This window comes from Triplophysa dalaica, chromosome 1 (genome assembly GCF_015846415.1).
Source record: "Triplophysa dalaica isolate WHDGS20190420 chromosome 1, ASM1584641v1, whole genome shotgun sequence".
Lineage (NCBI taxonomy): Eukaryota > Metazoa > Chordata > Actinopteri > Cypriniformes > Nemacheilidae > Triplophysa > Triplophysa dalaica.
This window is the reverse complement of record NC_079542.1, coordinates 18899440-18916922: the sequence shown is the minus strand read 5'-3', so window position 1 is coordinate 18916922 and position 17483 is coordinate 18899440. Positions and strand designations below refer to the sequence as shown.

Genomic DNA, 17483 nt, shown 5'->3' with positions numbered 1-17483 from the left:
GTGGAGTCACTGACAAATGTTATCTGTTTTATAACAGAATATACATGTTTACATTCATCTTTCCATTTTGACACAACAGCTTTCAAGAGCTATCAAATTGAATCGTGCAAACTGCAATCAGCAGGACCCGTTTCTGAGACCACAAGAGACATACGCAATTGTGCCTCAAAAAACCAACCAGAGATGAAAAATAATTACAAATATATTTGACAACAAGGAAACTGCTGTCCAAGTATATTTACTGAGTTCTTGGAAACATATTCCTGAGTCCCAGGAGAAGCACCATGAGCCCTGTTGTGATCATGTGTGCCACTGCTGTACCATGTTTACGACAAGATGCTTTATTTTCTATTTATGAATATTGTTGAACTGTTGCATTGTCTGTGAAACGACCAGAGCGAAAGTCAATATTAAGAATAAAGTATCTCATAATGAGCAGTGAAGCGTATGTGGTCAATGTTGCCAAAATCACATTTTTTAACGCTCCAGGAAGCAACATCCATGTAACCTTTGACTGATGGTGAGATGTTTGGTGAGACAGTTCTTAGCTGGTAGGAAGGGTATTTCAGCCTGATTTGAGCGTGAGAAGACGGATATCAAGTTTTATGTGTCAGGGAAAGATATAGGGATCTCTAAAATCCTAAGAGAGAAAACCGAGGGGGAGGAATGAGATACATTAGTTCATTATTGTCAACAAAGTATGAATACAAAAATCAGCTCATTCCATAGCAACAGCTAATGGAGGAGCAAACCTGGCTTGAAATTGTTCATGCTGGTGAAGAATAAATGGGTTTTCTTGGCTAATGTGGAATCAGGCAAATAGCATGGCACCTATCCACTGCATACTGTGTTGATATCGAGAAGAAAAAAAGAAAGCATCAGAAGCTTAGTGAGGAGCTGAAGGATTGTTTTTCTTTCATGAGCCAGTGAGTGTTTGGAGTTGGGTGCATGGCATAAATTATAGCTCAGCTGGTAAAGCATTAGAAACACCAAAGGCTTGGATTAAATTCCCGGAGGGAACACATACTGAATGAATAGCAAATTGTTTAATACAAAAACATTTGTTGAAAGGGTTTGTTAATTCTCATTATTGTGGATTTTGTGGAGGGTTAAAGCGAAGTCCATTTTTTTTATTAATTTCCTTATTTTGTTCATTCTCATGCGGTTGACCGGAAAATGCACCCAAATCCTGTCAAGGACGAAATCACTCATATGGTAACTAAGCTGATGTATTTGTATTTACAGAGCTCTGATGAGAACGATGTATCTTGGCTAAGCGCATCTCTGTCAGTAATTCTAAATGAGAAAGAGCCAGGACTGATAGGGATGTAGCCTACTGTACTAGATGGTGGGGTACAAACAGTGTTTTTCACTGTCATGGGCGAGATAGAGAATGTAAATCACAATTAACAAATTAACAGGGCATATAAATATAAAATGTGTACCATACATAAGTTATCAATGTATAAAGACAAACCCATGTTTGGTGGGGACCAAATGTTCGCACATATAATACTAGTTACTTTTCACCTTTTGGGGACATTTTCGGTCCCTATGAGAAAAATTTGTAGCAACATGTCACGAAAAACGTCAAGCATAATATCAGTATATTGCGCACACAGCAACTGTTGCGGTAAGATGCCACTACATTTACACTTTTTTGTGATTTTATTATAGCTACAGTGCGTTAGCCCAAAATAAATAAATAAAATATTTCAGCACACAGCAAATGTGGAAATACTGTGTAACAGTGTGGAAATGTGTTTCACAAGAACAACCATTTCAAAGTAACCTATTGCTTAGCGACATTAAACGCAATAAAAACAATACTTTATGCTGTACCTATATTCATATAGTTATAGGGTATCGCTTTTTCTTTTGATGTCTCTGTTGACATTACATTTTTGGCAACACGAGAAATAAATTCTTTGTTATTTGATGTCAATTGCAGCAAATGCAGCACAGCGCGCGCGCGTCGCTCAGACCCGCAGAAACAGCTCCTTCAGTTGTTTCCTAAACTCTCTGCGCATGAGGCAGTAAATAAGTGGGTTTAAACAACTGTTTGCGTGTGCTAAGCACACCGTCACCGGAAACACATAGGTGTGAACGATATAATAAGTCTTATCCCAGTGCACTACATTGAATTTGACCAGCACGCCCCAAAACGTAATGGCATGATTGGGCATCCAGCAGAGGAAAAACGACAAAACCACGATGGTGACGGACTTTGTGACTTGCGTTCTTCGCTTTGAATTGTTCTTCATGCTGCGCTGTCGGATGAGCCTCAGCAGCATCAGGTAACTCATTGATACTATCGCCATGGGTATGATAAACGCGATCAATATCTTTTGCAAATGATAGACTGCTAACCAATACTGCCCGTCGGGGAATCTCAATAAACAAAGTTTCTCGCCGGCCACGTTGGTGACTGTTGAGAAGATGGATGTTGGCGCGGTAGCCACGATGGCCAGAGACCAGAGGATGACAGCGACCCATTTGATGGAGCAACTGGTTTGTCTGGCGCTGTCCTTGAGCGCAGAGGCCACCGACCAGTAGCGTGTGATGCTCATTGCGGTTAGAAAGAAGACACTGGCGTACATGTTCATCACAGTCACAGAAAGTACGATCTTACACATGGCATCTCCAAACGGCCAGCTGAAGTCCAGCGCGGTGTCCACGGCCCAGAACGGCAAAGTGAGCACGAACTGAAAGTCCGTCACGGCCATATTGAGGATGAAGAAGTTGATTTTGGATTTGCATCTCTCTTGTTTAACGCGAATAAAGAAAAATACCAAAAGGTTCCCGATCAAACCTACGGCGCAAACCACAGAGTAGGTGATGGAGATTAGGAACCGCAGCACCGGGCTCCCATCGGCAGTCACATCGATGTCTTGCAAGCTTTTGAAGCGCTCCTGGTCGGTGATGGATCTGTTGATCACGCCGCTTTGATTGCTGTCTCCCATCATATCCAACCACTTGACAACTTCTTGCCTGTGGCCGTAAAGTCTTACAGATTAATGTGTACCTCTCTAAATTCATAAAGTTCTTTGTCGAGGCTTTTGTACCTAAAGATCGCTCATATTTAAACGATACAGACTCATGCGCATCCTGTACAAACGCAATGAGCATAATGTGACGCACTCTTAGAATTTATGTCAGGCGCATTTTTTAAATTCCCCGCCCATCTACTCAGCGATTCGTCGTTCCGTCTGATTGACAGAACAACATTTTCATGCGGAGAAAAGATTCACTAACGCCGAGTCGTTTTAGTATATTTATCATCACGAAATACCAGAAATCATAAATGTGTAAACGTAGGTCTATTCAAACGAATTTCAGGATAAAATTATATATTTCAATGATCTATTTAGCACACAGCCTACATGTAAATTGTAATAAATAATTAGTCGGAATAATATCTTGACCAAATAGTTACATCAATAAACAGTCTTCTTAGGTGCAGATTATTCTTTAAAATAACAGGTTTAGCGCGCGGTTTCACGACAGCAGGTGGATTTTGACATTTTGGTAAGCGTTCACTGCCACCTACTGTTCAACAAGTGACATAAAACATAATAAAAGGGTTCCACATTATAACCATCACTTCAAAGCTTTAGTGTTTCAACTAGAAAAGTGTTTAACTTTTTAACAAGAGCTGCAGTAATATTGGATGAAGGCAGTGAACGTGGATTAAATTATAAAACTGTAGATTTAGAGATGATGTTTAAGAGCAAGTACTTTGTGTGAATGGTAATATTGACCGTTTTAATACTGTCATTTGATGAATGTATGATGAATGGTTTACATTTTTTTTATTTTGATTTGAACTTTCTAAAGTTATAGATCATGCAAGAATATATTTTACCTGAAGGGGAATTATCATATTTACGAGTTTATAAACATTTTCGGGTTGGACTTGCTTATGTTAAGTGTGTGTTTTATTATTTATAGCGACAACCTGAGAAGTGCTAAATTAGGATGAAGCATAAAATAAGGATATAATCCATATCAAATATTTTAATTTCTTTTTTTTAAACTGAATGCAAAAGGTGTGTTTTGCTGTGACTACCCACAAATATGAACAATCACCTGTTTGGTACCCAATGATCTTCACCTTTCCACAAACTGATTTGGACTTGACCTATATCTCTGAGGAGATGTTTTTAAGTACGTAAGCTATTCAAAAACATTATAAGGGAGTCAAAACTGTAATGTAAGAAATTCATAATTTTGTTACACATCATGCCTCTAGCATAAATGTACAATGTATCTCTAAAATAAAAAATAAGGCCACCGTTAACTCAATGCATTTTATTACATCTAAATGTCTCTACATAAACATGTAACATTCAATAGGTAAACAAATTCTTTCAATGCATGTAATAAATATTTTCACTTAGTACTTTATACAAACTGACATTGGTCTACTGTACAATATGTCTTCCACATCTTAAAAATCTTTTTTCCTCCCTCTCTCATAAAACATGCCACAGACACAGAGTGGATGAAATTTAAGGCAGTGATCATAGATGTCAGCTTAGAGAAATGGAAAATAAAATAAAACTGGAAACCAAGTCCACTTGTACAGTTCTGTGTCAAAAATACACTTAAAAATAAAGGTGCTTAAATGGTTCTTCACATCAATACCAAAGAAAGAACCTCTTTTGGTTCCATAAAAAACTATTCAGCCAAAAATTCTTTAAAGAACCATCTCTATTACTTTTTTTATAATCTATAGAACATTTTTTCATCACAAAGAACATGTGTTAAAACAGAATGATGTTAAAGGTTCTTTATGGAACCAAAAGATTCTTCTATGGCATCGAAGAACCATTTGAAGCACCTTTTTTAAGAGTGCATTGCGATGTTGAGGATTCCACTTTAACACATAAATGCACATCACTAGAACATCCATGTTGTTTGCCGTACATCATAAACAAAAACATGCGCACACACTGTAAAACACACATTCATACACACACATAACCTTTCCTTTATTCAACAATGGCAATTAATGAAAACTATTATACGTTCTTTAATGTAATAAACCCAGACTGTTACATGGTAACCATGGTAACAAACGTTGTCAATTACATAATGTCATATCCAACTTATACATTAAAGGACGAGAACTGTCCACGTTTACCTTTTTAAATAGAGTCGTCAATTAACACTGTTAGGATCAAACAATAACGGTCAGTTTGTTCACGAGAATTTTACAGCATCTGTATTTCGTCTCCATAGCTGCTATCTTGTTAATGACATGACCAATAACATGTCAAACCCGTTGCAAGAGACAATCAACTGATATAGACGCTAAGCATATCTAACACTTTCAGATGGAAATCTGGTTCGAGAGGAGGTTTAGAGGGGAATGGAAAAAGAAACTTATCAGCCTATCAAACAACACAAAACGTGACAGCTCGATTTTGTCACAAGCAATTATCCCCATCACAAACCTAATTAGACTTTGAGAGGATGTCGGGTCAGCACGTGGACCTTGAGAGCGCCACGGTGGCTTAGTGCTACTCATACACAAAAACAGACAAACGCTAGATTGTTTCACAAAATAGAAATAAAAAGATATGTCTAGTAAAACTCTTTAGGTTTTTTCCCAACACATTACTTCATATTCAACATACTACATCTTCCGTCCTACATTTCTCAAATACTTCACTTTTTGAGGAAAAGGTTGACAAACGACCTCTATTAACCTCTAGCAGCACATGATAGACATATCCAACCTTGGCTACTTAGTCAGATTTGTTGTTTACAAACACTGAATCCGTGAAACGGGAGACCTTTACGTGGGTGTCAAGACCCAGTCTTTCACACGCAAAACACAAACAAGGCACACGTGACAGAACAATAGAAGAAATAGTGGCTTTAGGACCTCCTGCTCCGAGACAAAACACACAGTACCTAACAACAAATGACTCATTAGACAACAATCGAATATGAAAGGGGATCGGAGAATAATATGAACTCTGATGATAATGAAAATACAGACACTTTGAGACAGATCTTAGTCACCATTACTAAATAATTTTTTTGAGCAAGTTCAGAATACATGCCAACACCTCACTATCTAAGCAACTGCTTAACAATCCAATGGAAAATGTTTGTATGGGGGAATGGGGAATGAAAGAAAAGGAGAGAACGAACAATCAAGCATAGCCACAAAGAAAGAATAAATGCTTACTTCCCATACATGGTGTACGTTTAAGTTCACTGAACTCACAAGCTCTCACTCTAAAAACTTCAACACTAAACAGTGTTCTTTTGGCATCGAGCAAGACAAATATGAACAAAAAGGATGCAAATGTTTTTACAAGCTTTAAAGTCATGAATTACATATCAGGTATGAATAATGAGGTCAGATATTGGCAATCCATGACGATGCTTTTACTTCCAGTTGGTAGCTTGACGTTGAAGTAATGCTTCTTAACAGTTCATCTACCTCATGTAACTTAAAAGCACTACATACGGCAATCCTACATGTTTATAAGAATCACACAGTCATCAGCAATGGAGGTTCAACGTGGTGTGGACTGGCAAAGACACGTCAAGTTTTGCTGGGCAAAAAACCCCAAGAATCATGGTGGTGCTCCACCATCACAGCCATTGTGCCCTGTGGAATCAGACATTATATAGAATACAGAATATGATGGGGATATAAAAAGTTGTCATTGTACTTCAAAGAGCTGTGAGGGAAAAACATCTTCAGTTTCCAAAGGAGATAAAACTGGAAGTAACTTAGCAAGCCGAGAAAAAACCTCTTTCAAGTGTACATATTCATTAGATAGCTAGACAGATAGACGTACTGTATATGCAAAAGTGAAACAAAAAATATATTTGTTCTCTGTACACGGCAACGATCATCATCGTTTACAAAAACACCCTTCAGTCATCCTGTATGTCATGTTTTTTCCATTGTTTGGAAATCTGTTAAGTCTGTTTCTCTTGTGAGGGTCTGGTCCCGGTGTCAGTCTAATGAAATCACGTCTGGGATGGGGCCATAAATAGCAGACGTGGGACCTGATTCAGAGGTGGGATGTGGGCCGGGTGGGTGTCCCAAGCTTTCCCGCAGGCTGCTGGAGGAGACCAGGCTGCCCGTGCTGCTGCCGTTAACGTTGATAGGAGGAAGGGTGCTGCTGACCGGCGTTGAGGGAGGGTCCAGGAAGAGCTGAGATGAGCCGTACGGCAGAAAACGACTCAGGAGGAGGTCGTGATCTTCAGATGCTGATGCAGCCGCCGCCATTACCATGTTGTAGTGCTGGAAGATGCAAAGCAAAATATTTTATACATTAAACGATTAATAGTTAATAAAGTTAATAAAAGCAGCATGAGAAGCATGTGTGTTACCTGATGATTCTCTCCTTGTAAAAAAGGGAAAAAGTTGAGATCTGGAAAACGTAAGAGATTAATTATCACCACTGTTTGAGATTAAATGAACATTTTTTTTATTAATATGTGTGATTGTGTACCTGACAGCTCAGTGGGCGTTGTGTAGTAGTGGCAGTAGTCCTGAATTAAGGGGGGAGGTGGAGGAATGTAATTGGTGTCCACTTGTGGAATGCTGGGAGTTCGACTCACAGGAGATGCTTGTCTGTGGAGATTCAGCACTCTAAAAGCACATACAAACAAATATCAGAGGACAGACTTTTAGAAATATCATTTTCTGATATTAAGGAATAAAATGGAAACAAACATAGAACATGAGAATTATTAAATAACTAAAATAATAATTTACCCTTTATCGATTGGAGGAGACATGCTGGAGAGTGAAGGACAGCTTCTCTTCGGTGGGGGTTCTTCCTCCTCATCATCTTCCGATGAGCTGTCAAGAGTCAAATCGATCACCTCTACTGTTTTACCTCCACCTCCACTGTTGCCGTTTGTTTGAGGGTTCTGCTCCAGTAACGCTGTTCGACACCCCCCTGAGCACATGTCAAAAACACACTATCAAAAAAACTGTATTGCAAGTCTAGTGATTTATAAATAAGTTCATTAAAAAACTGCCTTAAAGTAAACCTCCATGTTAAATTGTTATCTGCAGGGGGCAGCAGAAAACTGTTTCAGGTTGTATGTTAAACTTATAAACACATATTAGGTGTAATAACAACCAAGATTATTAACTATCATGAGTGTCTGACAGTCACAATCACCTCCTAAACAATTAGATGTTACCGTAATAACTCCCACTTTATTGTATTAAATATCTGGTATTAAAATCCTTCTTAGAGTGATAGTTCACCCAAAAATACAAATTCTTTCATCATTTACTCAGCCTCCTATCATTTCAAACCTGAATAACTTTATTTTTTTTGCAGAAAACAAAATATTATATTTTGAAGGATTTTGTTAACTGAACAACGGTACCCATTCACTTCTATTGTCCAGACACAAAGTCAAATGCTGTTGTTCGGTTACCAACATTCTTCAAAATTTATTCTTTTTTGTTCTGCAAAAGAAAGAAAGTCATGCAGGTTTGAAATGACAAAAGGGTGAGTAAATGTTGACAGAATTTTCATTTTGGGGTGAACTACCCTTTAAGTGATTTTGATAACAAGGCATAGATGAGAACAGGGCCCAAAAATAAAAAATAAAGAATTAGGGATTTCATTAGACTTCTGGACAACACTATATCAAACAGTTTCTAAATGATATGTAGAGATAGTCGACAGTAAATTAAAATTACCATCAAGGCCATTGTATGATGCAGACACCTCCTGCACTTCCTTTTTCGACCTCATGGGGGCCCAATTGCCATCCTCCTTGAACTGAATTTCATCACAATCTAAACAGCTGTTCAGAATCTCCATAAACAACCTGAAGAACACAGGAGTGCAGGGATAGAAAAAGGTCCAAACAGAAGAAAAAGCAAAAGAGAAAAATTTGTATTAAAAAAGGTAAAATGCTGACAACTTAATAAATAATAATACTATTGTTCATTCTCTCCTTTGCTTACTCCAGCTTAAATCTTCCTAGTAGCATGGCCATGTTATCTAACAGTACTGTTTAGCGTGTTGACACAATGTTGATATGATAAAAGCGTCTGCCAAATGAATAAATGTAAAATTGGAGAATAGGACTCTAGTCACTGATACATAATCGGATAATTTCATGCCACTGTCAAACTTATAATGAAAACTGTATATTTAGTTAGTTTATATTTGCTTTTCGATATCAAGATATATTTTTTTTGTAGTACAGATTCTTATATAATCATTAAACCATTTTCGGAAAGAATACAGAAAAACCGCACCACTAATTTGTAATGAGAATCTGCAACAATAATCTGTACTGCTCATATTTATAAGTCACTGTGTTATTAATCAGTATATAGTTAAAAACAGAATAGGGTAATAGAGTGAATTTGTAGTTTGTTTGACTGTTTTGCATTCGTGTTACACATACCCATCAATTATGAGGTGTTCATATGGTGCTTTTTTGTCACAAACAGGACAAACCCATGTGGGTTTCTTTTCATTCATCTGGATGTAGAGTGTGGCATCGAAACACTGCAAGTGTGAACATGTCAACGCCCGGCACGGAATCATCAGCCGCATCTTCCCCAACTGTGTAATACAAGCAGAAGTGAAGACAATCATAAGGAAATGATTCACAAGAACTCACTCACTCACACACACACTGATATATAGGCAAAACGCAAAACACCCTGCATGGAAATTTTTAGGCCTAAACACTTTCTTTAAAGCAACCACATTAAAGAAATAAAAAGATGCTTTACTGCATAATATTTAACCTTGCAATACTACATTCAGGTTCTTATGTTATGAATTTAGATTTTTGTAAAATGAATAGCAGTTAAATGTATCTACGCCCAAGATCAATAAAATACGGATGTAATTGTTTCTATTTCATCAAAGCACCAAACGTATAAATGACTGGATGTATTTGTGTGTGTTTGACTGAGTGATCTGATAAATAAAATGCTTACCGGACATAATAATGATACTCTTAAACTGGTAGTCGCGATTTCACTGTCAGGGTCTGCTGTTAACTTTTCCTTTACTGCGGGACATGATCAAAAACACGTTACCACACATGCAACACACTACACACAAAAGATATTCACAATTCTACTGTTAAGACAACTGTAGAAGTGTGGGTGAACTGGCTGTGATTTAATACAGCAGCACCCATGTAATTGTCACAGTACAACGCTCATGTAATTGTTTAAATTTATTGATGACCGATATGATCAAAGGACAAACATCCACTGAGATTACAAGTCATAGTAAACTAACAATAATAAAACCTCAGCATCTGTCTAAAACACTAATAATTTAAATTACATCATGAGTATAATGTTAGTTTGGCTACGCAGAAGAATTTGGTTGCTCTGCCTCAGGCTGATTAGCTGTTACCATGTTTACAACAGGGGCGTTGGGGCATTCTTTCAGCATTAGCAAGCTTCCTTAGACAGTTTATAGCTTGCTGTATAAAATCGAAAAAATTTACATGGAAAGTTTGAAGAGCAGACTAAAACAAAGAACAATCAGCAGAAAGCACAACTGAGATGCTGCATATGTCAGTGATTATGAGTCTGATCGATGCTTAATGAAGTCAGACACACTCTTGTATATACAGTGGGGTACAAGATAACTAATTCTGATAAGACCAGCACCGCCGATATACTACTATTAGCACAACTTAGTCCTAATAGATTTAAGAATTTTTTTTTGTTACTCACTGAGTGCTCTCGAGTGATCTGGGTTTCTGATGCCTTTGGCTCGAAGCCTCTGCAGCAGAACTGTAGATGACAGCTGTTTGACCAGGTACACTGCCATAGAGTAACTCTGAAAAAAAACATTACTACACATTTCATTCTCCAATTCAATAATTAATAACATAATCATGAAACGCCATGTACATGTGTCAGAAACAGATATTTATAGATGTTGTCTAGTTTATTAACATCTGATATTTAGTATGGTATGTTGGTGCATTAACCATATAATAACAATGAGAGGTTATTCTAGTACTCCAGTTTCCAAAATAAAGAGTGCAGAAGCTTTAGTGAGGATATAGAATAAAAAATTCTCTCCCAAACAAGAGTAATAAATTTAGGGAATTCTCAAAAGACAACGCAGACTACTTTTGGCATGCTTAGACAAATTGTATGATAAGAAATGACGTCACACCTGAAATGTTAAATGTTATTGCAGTGATGTTTAATAAGTGAAAAAATATGTTAGGAATACATGGACATGTATTTTCTCAAAGATAAACAACAGCAGGTGTTTAATTATCTAGTAGATAAGACCATTCATTGGTCACAGATGTATTTCCTGCAGATATCAAAAGGAAATTCACCATATTCTTCATCATGATAATCTTCACATTTAACTTCTTAATTATCTCAATTAATATAATTTAATCTTTGCCCTACCCGTCCAATTTCGGAGGTCCAGGACACAACAATGGTGTTGCCGACTGTTGTGACCAGTCTGACCTGTGAGGTAAAGTTGATGGGTCTACTAGGCCTCTTTGGTTCCACGCCATTTTTGGTAGGAGGGAGATATCCCTGATGAGAAACAATAAGAACAGTCCATGAAAATGTAGCCCACCAAAATATTTGAAGAAATACTAAAACATGCAGATTTTTTATAGGTCCGAAGAGTATCATGAATTATAAAAATAAATAAAAAAATCACAAGGTCATAATGTAATTATTCATAAAGTAACTTTAATATTTGGCAGGTGTGTTTTGGCAGATGCCAACGATTTTGCTAATTTAGCAGTCTTTTAAGAGAAAAACAAATAAATAAAAGGTGGTGCAGCTATTTTGGATGAGACTTTGATGTAGAAACAAACAGGCGTTATGTTATTAAGCATATGCAGTATGCATAAACGTTTCATTAAAATATATATACAGGTGCTGGTCATATAACTGATATATTTCAAGTGTTTATTTCTTTTAATTTTGATAATTATAACTGACAACTAATGAAAACCCCAAATTCAGGTAGCTGATTCGAGTGTGGCACCAGGTGTCTTCAATGTTGAACCGTTTCACCATATTTTAATTTTCTGAGATACTGAATTTGGGGTTTTCATTAGTTGTCAGTTATAATTATCAAAATTAAAAGAAATAAACACTTGAAATATATCAGTCTGTGTGGAATGAATGTATACATTATACAAGTTTCACTTTCTGAATTGAATTAGTGAAATAAATCAACTTTTTGATGATATTGTAATTATATGACCAGCACCTGTATATACAAAACTGTAATCATTGAATATTTGCTTTGAATACATGTATTTAACGCAACACGTCTAAATGATCTGCATTTAAATAATGTTTCACAGGAAGGGTAAAAATGTTGCTAACATTATAAATGGCCCTTAGAGAACATTGTTAAATTAAATGTCCATGACACCTTAATATATATTAAAGCAATTTGAAAAAAGTTTTTAAGTGTTAAAAACACAATAAAGACTTTTTTGACTTATTATCTTAACAAATAGAAGGTTACTTTTGACACAGAAGAATATTATTGTTTGCTTGTTATTGTGCACATTGAGTAGTGTTCAATAAAAAGAACAATGATTTTTAGTGATTAAAACAAACACAGATATGAGATTTTGCATCCCCATTTCATATGTCCACCACATGATACTGTATTATGTGTCTCAGTGATAAACAGATCACTGAAATAGCTGTACTTACTGGGAGATTACATGGTTTTCCGTTGACTTTAACACAAAGATTAGGGGGAAAGTGGTCCTCCTGGGGGCAGCTTGTCTCTGATAGACAAAACCTGTTCATATTTAAAACATCAACAGTTAGGAGGCTACTTCTCTTCGGCCCTCCATCTTCCTTTATTTATGGAATATTCAAAACTTCTTAGTAAATCATTTGGCTCGCAGTGTATTGGAACTAAACATGAATATCTTACCGTAACTGTACTTGCACTGTAAAGTCACATTTGGTCCCCGATATGTCCCTGCAAAACAGATAAAGTAAATAAAACTTTTAGATAGTACATGAGTTTTACTTAAAAGCAAAGAAGCAGTTTCTTAGTGGAACTCCTATTTTATCTACAATATGCATTGCTACAAGGAGAAAATAATACAAAAGAAACTGACTCACATTGAGCTGCTGACTTGTTGGACCTGCTGTGGCGTCAATGCAAAGGCAAAACATGTTTCCTGAAACCTCTGGTTGTTATCTGAAGCTGCAGAGAAAGAGAAAGCAAACTTTTGGTAAAACTGACTTTTACAGCCCACAGTACCACACATATACATATTCAAAACTAAGCATACATGGCGAATGTTTGTGTAGCATACAGACCACTCATCAGACGATCAAAACCAGTTTTGAAGCAGGTGAAAACCTCTTCAGGACTGTTTGGAGACAACTGACTGGGACATGTTTAGGGGGGCTGCAGCCTGCAACTGACTGTGACTACCCCAACTTGGAGGTGTACACGGCATCAGTGACCAGCTACATCAGCAAGTGCATCGATGATGTCACTGTCTCCAAGACCATCACCACATGCCCCAACCAGAAACCGTGGATGACTGCAGAGGTGCGCGCACTTCTAAAGACTCGTGACCAGAGCAGGGGACAAGGTGGCGCTAAGAGCAGCAAGGGCCGAACTGTCATGAGTCATCAAAGAGGCAAAAAGCGCAAATGCCCAGAAAACCATAATCATTTCATGGATAGCAGAGACACACCGCGCATGTGGCAGGGCATCCAAGCAATCACCAACTACAGGACAACACCTAGTGGCTCCCTTCCAGATGCACTGAACAGCTTTCATGCTCGGATCGATACGCAGAACAATGTGACACTAAGAAAAAACACCCCACTCCAAACGACCAGGTGCTGTGCCGTACCACGGCTGATGTGAGGATAGCTCACATAAGTTAACCCATGGAAAGTTGCTGGACCAGACAACATCCTGGCAGGGTGCTCAGAGGATGTGCTGAACAACTGGCAGATGTTCTTACTGACATCTTCAACATGTTTCAGCAGTGCAGTCATTCCCACCTGCTTTAAGGCCACCACCATCGTCCCAGTGCCCGAAGAAGTCTGCTGTGTCCTGTATTAATTATTCACGCCATGTTGCACTCACACCCATCATCATGAAGTGCTTTGAGAGGCTAATCATGAAGCACATCAAGACCATGTTCATAGATTTCAGTTCAGCATTCAACTTTATCATCCCTCGGCACCTGATTGGGAAGCTGAACCTGTTGGGCCTGAACACCTACCTTTGTAATTGGATCCTGAAGACCTCAATCAGTCTAGATCGAAAACAACACCTCCAGCACCACAACACTGAGCACTGGAGCTCTACAGGGTTGCGTGCTCAGTCCTCTGCTGTTCAGACTGCTGACTCGTGACTGTGTAGCAACGCACAGCTAGAACCACATCATCAAGTTTGCCGATGTAACAACCGTGTTGGGTCTCATCAGTGAAAATGATGAGTCAGCATGCAGAGAGGGAGTGCAGAGGCTAACGGACTGGTGTAGTGTCAACAACCTGTCTCTGAACGTTGACAAAACCAACGAGATGGTTGTTGACTTCAGAAAGACAAAGAGTGATCACTCTCCGCTGTACGTCAACAGCTCCTCAGTGGAGATCGTAAGGAGCACCAAATTCCATGGTGGCCACCCGGCGGAGAACCTCACCTGGTCCCTCAACACCAGCTTCATAACCAACGTTGTTTTATTTCACTGTGTACTGGACTGTATATTGTTCCATTGACAATAAAAGCCACTTGAACTTGAATAAGCTTTTTCTATCTACATACAGAGTGGGCCTACATACATTTAAGTCGCCATTTTGCGCCACCGTGTTTTGTACAGTGTCCCTAAATGGACATGTCCTCTCCCTCTACCCTCCAGTACGTAGTCAGGTTATCCCTGAATTTACAAAGGGGGGGACATTTTTAATATATATTCAAGCAGCACACAGGTCCCAGAAAAACAATGACGATAATATTACAACAACACATGCCCAAGGCATCAGCGAACTAAGCGGCTGCCCATGATTTTGTATCATTACCCATATCCATTGAAAAATTATATAAAAATCTTGACATCGTTTTTTATATTATTTCAAAGGATATGGGTAATGATACAAAATGCATTATTCAATGAAAAAAAAAACCACAAGGCAATATTATGTTAACAGGCTGCTGCAGCACATGCACAGCTAGAGTATTACTGATTGACGTAATTGAAATTGATTGAAGAATTTCAACTCAAAAATGTCACAAAAAAGGACATATTCTTCTGGTGCAGAGAAAAGAAAAAGACAGAAAACTGAGGAAGAGAAAAAACAGATATGGGTAAGATGAGAAAATGAATATAAACTAAACAGGCTAGCCTAGTAAACTGTATTGCTAGCTAAAGTTAGCTGTCTAGTTAATTAAGCAAGCAAGAAAGTATGTTTAATTAAACATCTGCAAATTGCTTTGCAATCTTAATATATTATAATACACAACATATTACTCACCTGGTTTTAAAAATAACTTTCCTGGATTATATTTCTGTGATAAAAATAAGATTCCGTTTCATAAACTTTGTACTGATAATAAAAAATAAGCTTCTGTTTTTAACTTTGGTACTGATAACAGTTTAACATTACTTACATTCAGGTATCATCGTTTAAATAACTGCTGTTTGTTGTTGTTGTTGTTGTTGTTGTTGTTGAAAAAGGGTTTTTTAAAGTTAAAATAACATTCTTTTCAGTCAACAACAGAGCTTTTTTTTTTAACTCAAACTGATCAAAAACAATTTTAGATCTTCCATGGCTCAAGAAAGACTGACTGGACTTGCACTAATTAGTATTAACAACGAAATCGCCTGTCAGATATATTATAGTGATATCATAAACGACTTTGCCTCCAGATACGCCAGAAAACACAAATTATGAGGAGGAAAGTGGAATATTGAGGTGGTATGTAAAGGTGAGCTAGTCATTTTATTTTCAGTTGATGTTATTGCACTATTTGCACGTTGCTAAATTTTCTAACCAAAAGATTTTAAAGTGGTTAACATGTTTACAGTAAATGTATTGTCTACTGGTTTATTTAGCTAATTTTCAGTACACCACATTAAGTATGCCAATTGGTACTGCAAGACTTTGAATGTTAAAGTACAAATTAACACCCGATCACTCCTGTGGGTTTTTCTACGGTTACAATTAAAATCCGTAGAAGGGTTAAAACATTGGTATGATGTAAGCAAAATAACACAGCTACAACAAATACAATCGATAATGTGCGTTTCAGATTTATAGCGTGCAAATAATCAAGGATCGACAATAATTAGTCATATTGGTTGCACAGAGGGACCCCCTAATAAAATTCTGCTTAGGGCCCCCTGAAGGCTTGGGCCGGCCCTGCAACAACAACACCAGCATATCTTGGTTCTAACAACCAGAAAAAACAATGTTCCTCACATACTGATCCGAATCAAAGCAACTTCCTCGGGGGTGATTTTTAGACAATCTTTCTCTCCAACGTATCTCTGCTGTAAAGGATCTCAGTAGATATCTTAGTATCTCTGCTAAAAGCCTTAGTAACGCTACCGCGGGTCCTAATGTCTCTGTGGACTAAGAGATTGGTTGCAATTCTCAAACTCACTGCTAGTTGCCGCTATAAATCCCACTCCAGATCTTTAAAGGTGCAGTGTGTAATTTTTTATAGGATCTATTGACAGAAATACATTGCATAATGAAGAGCTATATTTGTTTTACCTCAGAATTAGCTATTTATAGTTAGTTATCTACTAGTTATCTACATTCACCACAATCCCCTTACAAGAAAATCATGTTGTTTCTACAGTAGCCCTTAAATACGTTAACTCCGTCGGCAAAGAAGCTAAAATGTGATGACATCTTAGTCCCGTGTCAGCCACTATAGTGCTCCGAAGGGAGGGGTGAAGTGAGCCGTTGGTTGCAATTCTCAAACCCGACAGCTAGATGCCGCAACATTTCATACACTGGACCATTAAATATAGGTAAAGAACTGGCTCAGAAATCTTAATATTAATAAGACCTTAAATATCATCCACAAAAACCCGACAGAGCCACATGTTTCCACACCACTAATTAAATGTCTCTGAGTGCAGAGGTTCACATTTTCATGCAATGGAAAACTAACCAGCCACATACACTCACACCACTCTTGATCTCTCCTGCCCAAGTGGATTTCATGTCATTTAATCATACCAAGTCTTTCATCAGCTATAACAATAGACAAACAGATGGGCAAATCTGTGAAAATGTCAAAAATACCACGAAAAAAGTAAGTTTTTACCAGGAGTTTTTACTAAGGTAACAGCACAGATTTTAACACCCATGTGAGATCTCTCTTCAAATTTGTAAAGCATTTATTTATTTTTAGTACATGATTTTTCATAGTAAGGTAACTGCCATTTTCAGGATTGTCACATCCATAACGCTACATATTCCTCATAAATGGACACATGAA

General features: G+C 37.6%; 2 protein-coding genes across 4 annotated transcripts in view; both read right to left on the bottom strand.

The window, feature by feature from the left end:
* Positions 1 to 1933: 1933 nt before the first annotated feature.
* On the bottom strand, positions 1934 to 3095 carry rxfp3.3a1 (relaxin family peptide receptor 3.3a1). The gene has a single exon (XM_056756522.1). The coding sequence runs from the start codon at positions 2964 to 2966 to the stop codon at positions 1980 to 1982; it is 987 nt and encodes a 328-aa protein (XP_056612500.1). The 5' UTR covers positions 2967 to 3095; the 3' UTR covers positions 1934 to 1979.
* A 1201-nt stretch (positions 3096 to 4296) lies between these two features.
* The window catches only part of pias1a (protein inhibitor of activated STAT, 1a), a 35685-nt gene continuing 22498 nt past the window's right edge, over positions 4297 to 17483 (bottom strand). For all 3 annotated transcript variants that reach the window (XM_056756491.1, XM_056756509.1, XM_056756501.1), the window contains exons 3-14: positions 13127 to 13211; positions 12933 to 12980; positions 12704 to 12794; positions 11420 to 11554; positions 10721 to 10826; positions 9965 to 10038; positions 9421 to 9581; positions 8702 to 8832; positions 7754 to 7940; positions 7488 to 7627; positions 7366 to 7406; positions 4297 to 7276 (exon numbers count right to left, since the gene is read on the bottom strand). In XM_056756491.1, the coding sequence (XP_056612469.1) occupies positions 6986 to 7276; positions 7366 to 7406; positions 7488 to 7627; positions 7754 to 7940; positions 8702 to 8832; positions 9421 to 9581; positions 9965 to 10038; positions 10721 to 10826; positions 11420 to 11554; positions 12704 to 12794; positions 12933 to 12980; positions 13127 to 13211 (1490 nt within the window). In that variant the 3' untranslated portion in view covers positions 4297 to 6985. The remainder of the gene's footprint in view (positions 7277 to 7365; positions 7407 to 7487; positions 7628 to 7753; positions 7941 to 8701; positions 8833 to 9420; positions 9582 to 9964; positions 10039 to 10720; positions 10827 to 11419; positions 11555 to 12703; positions 12795 to 12932; positions 12981 to 13126; positions 13212 to 17483) is intronic.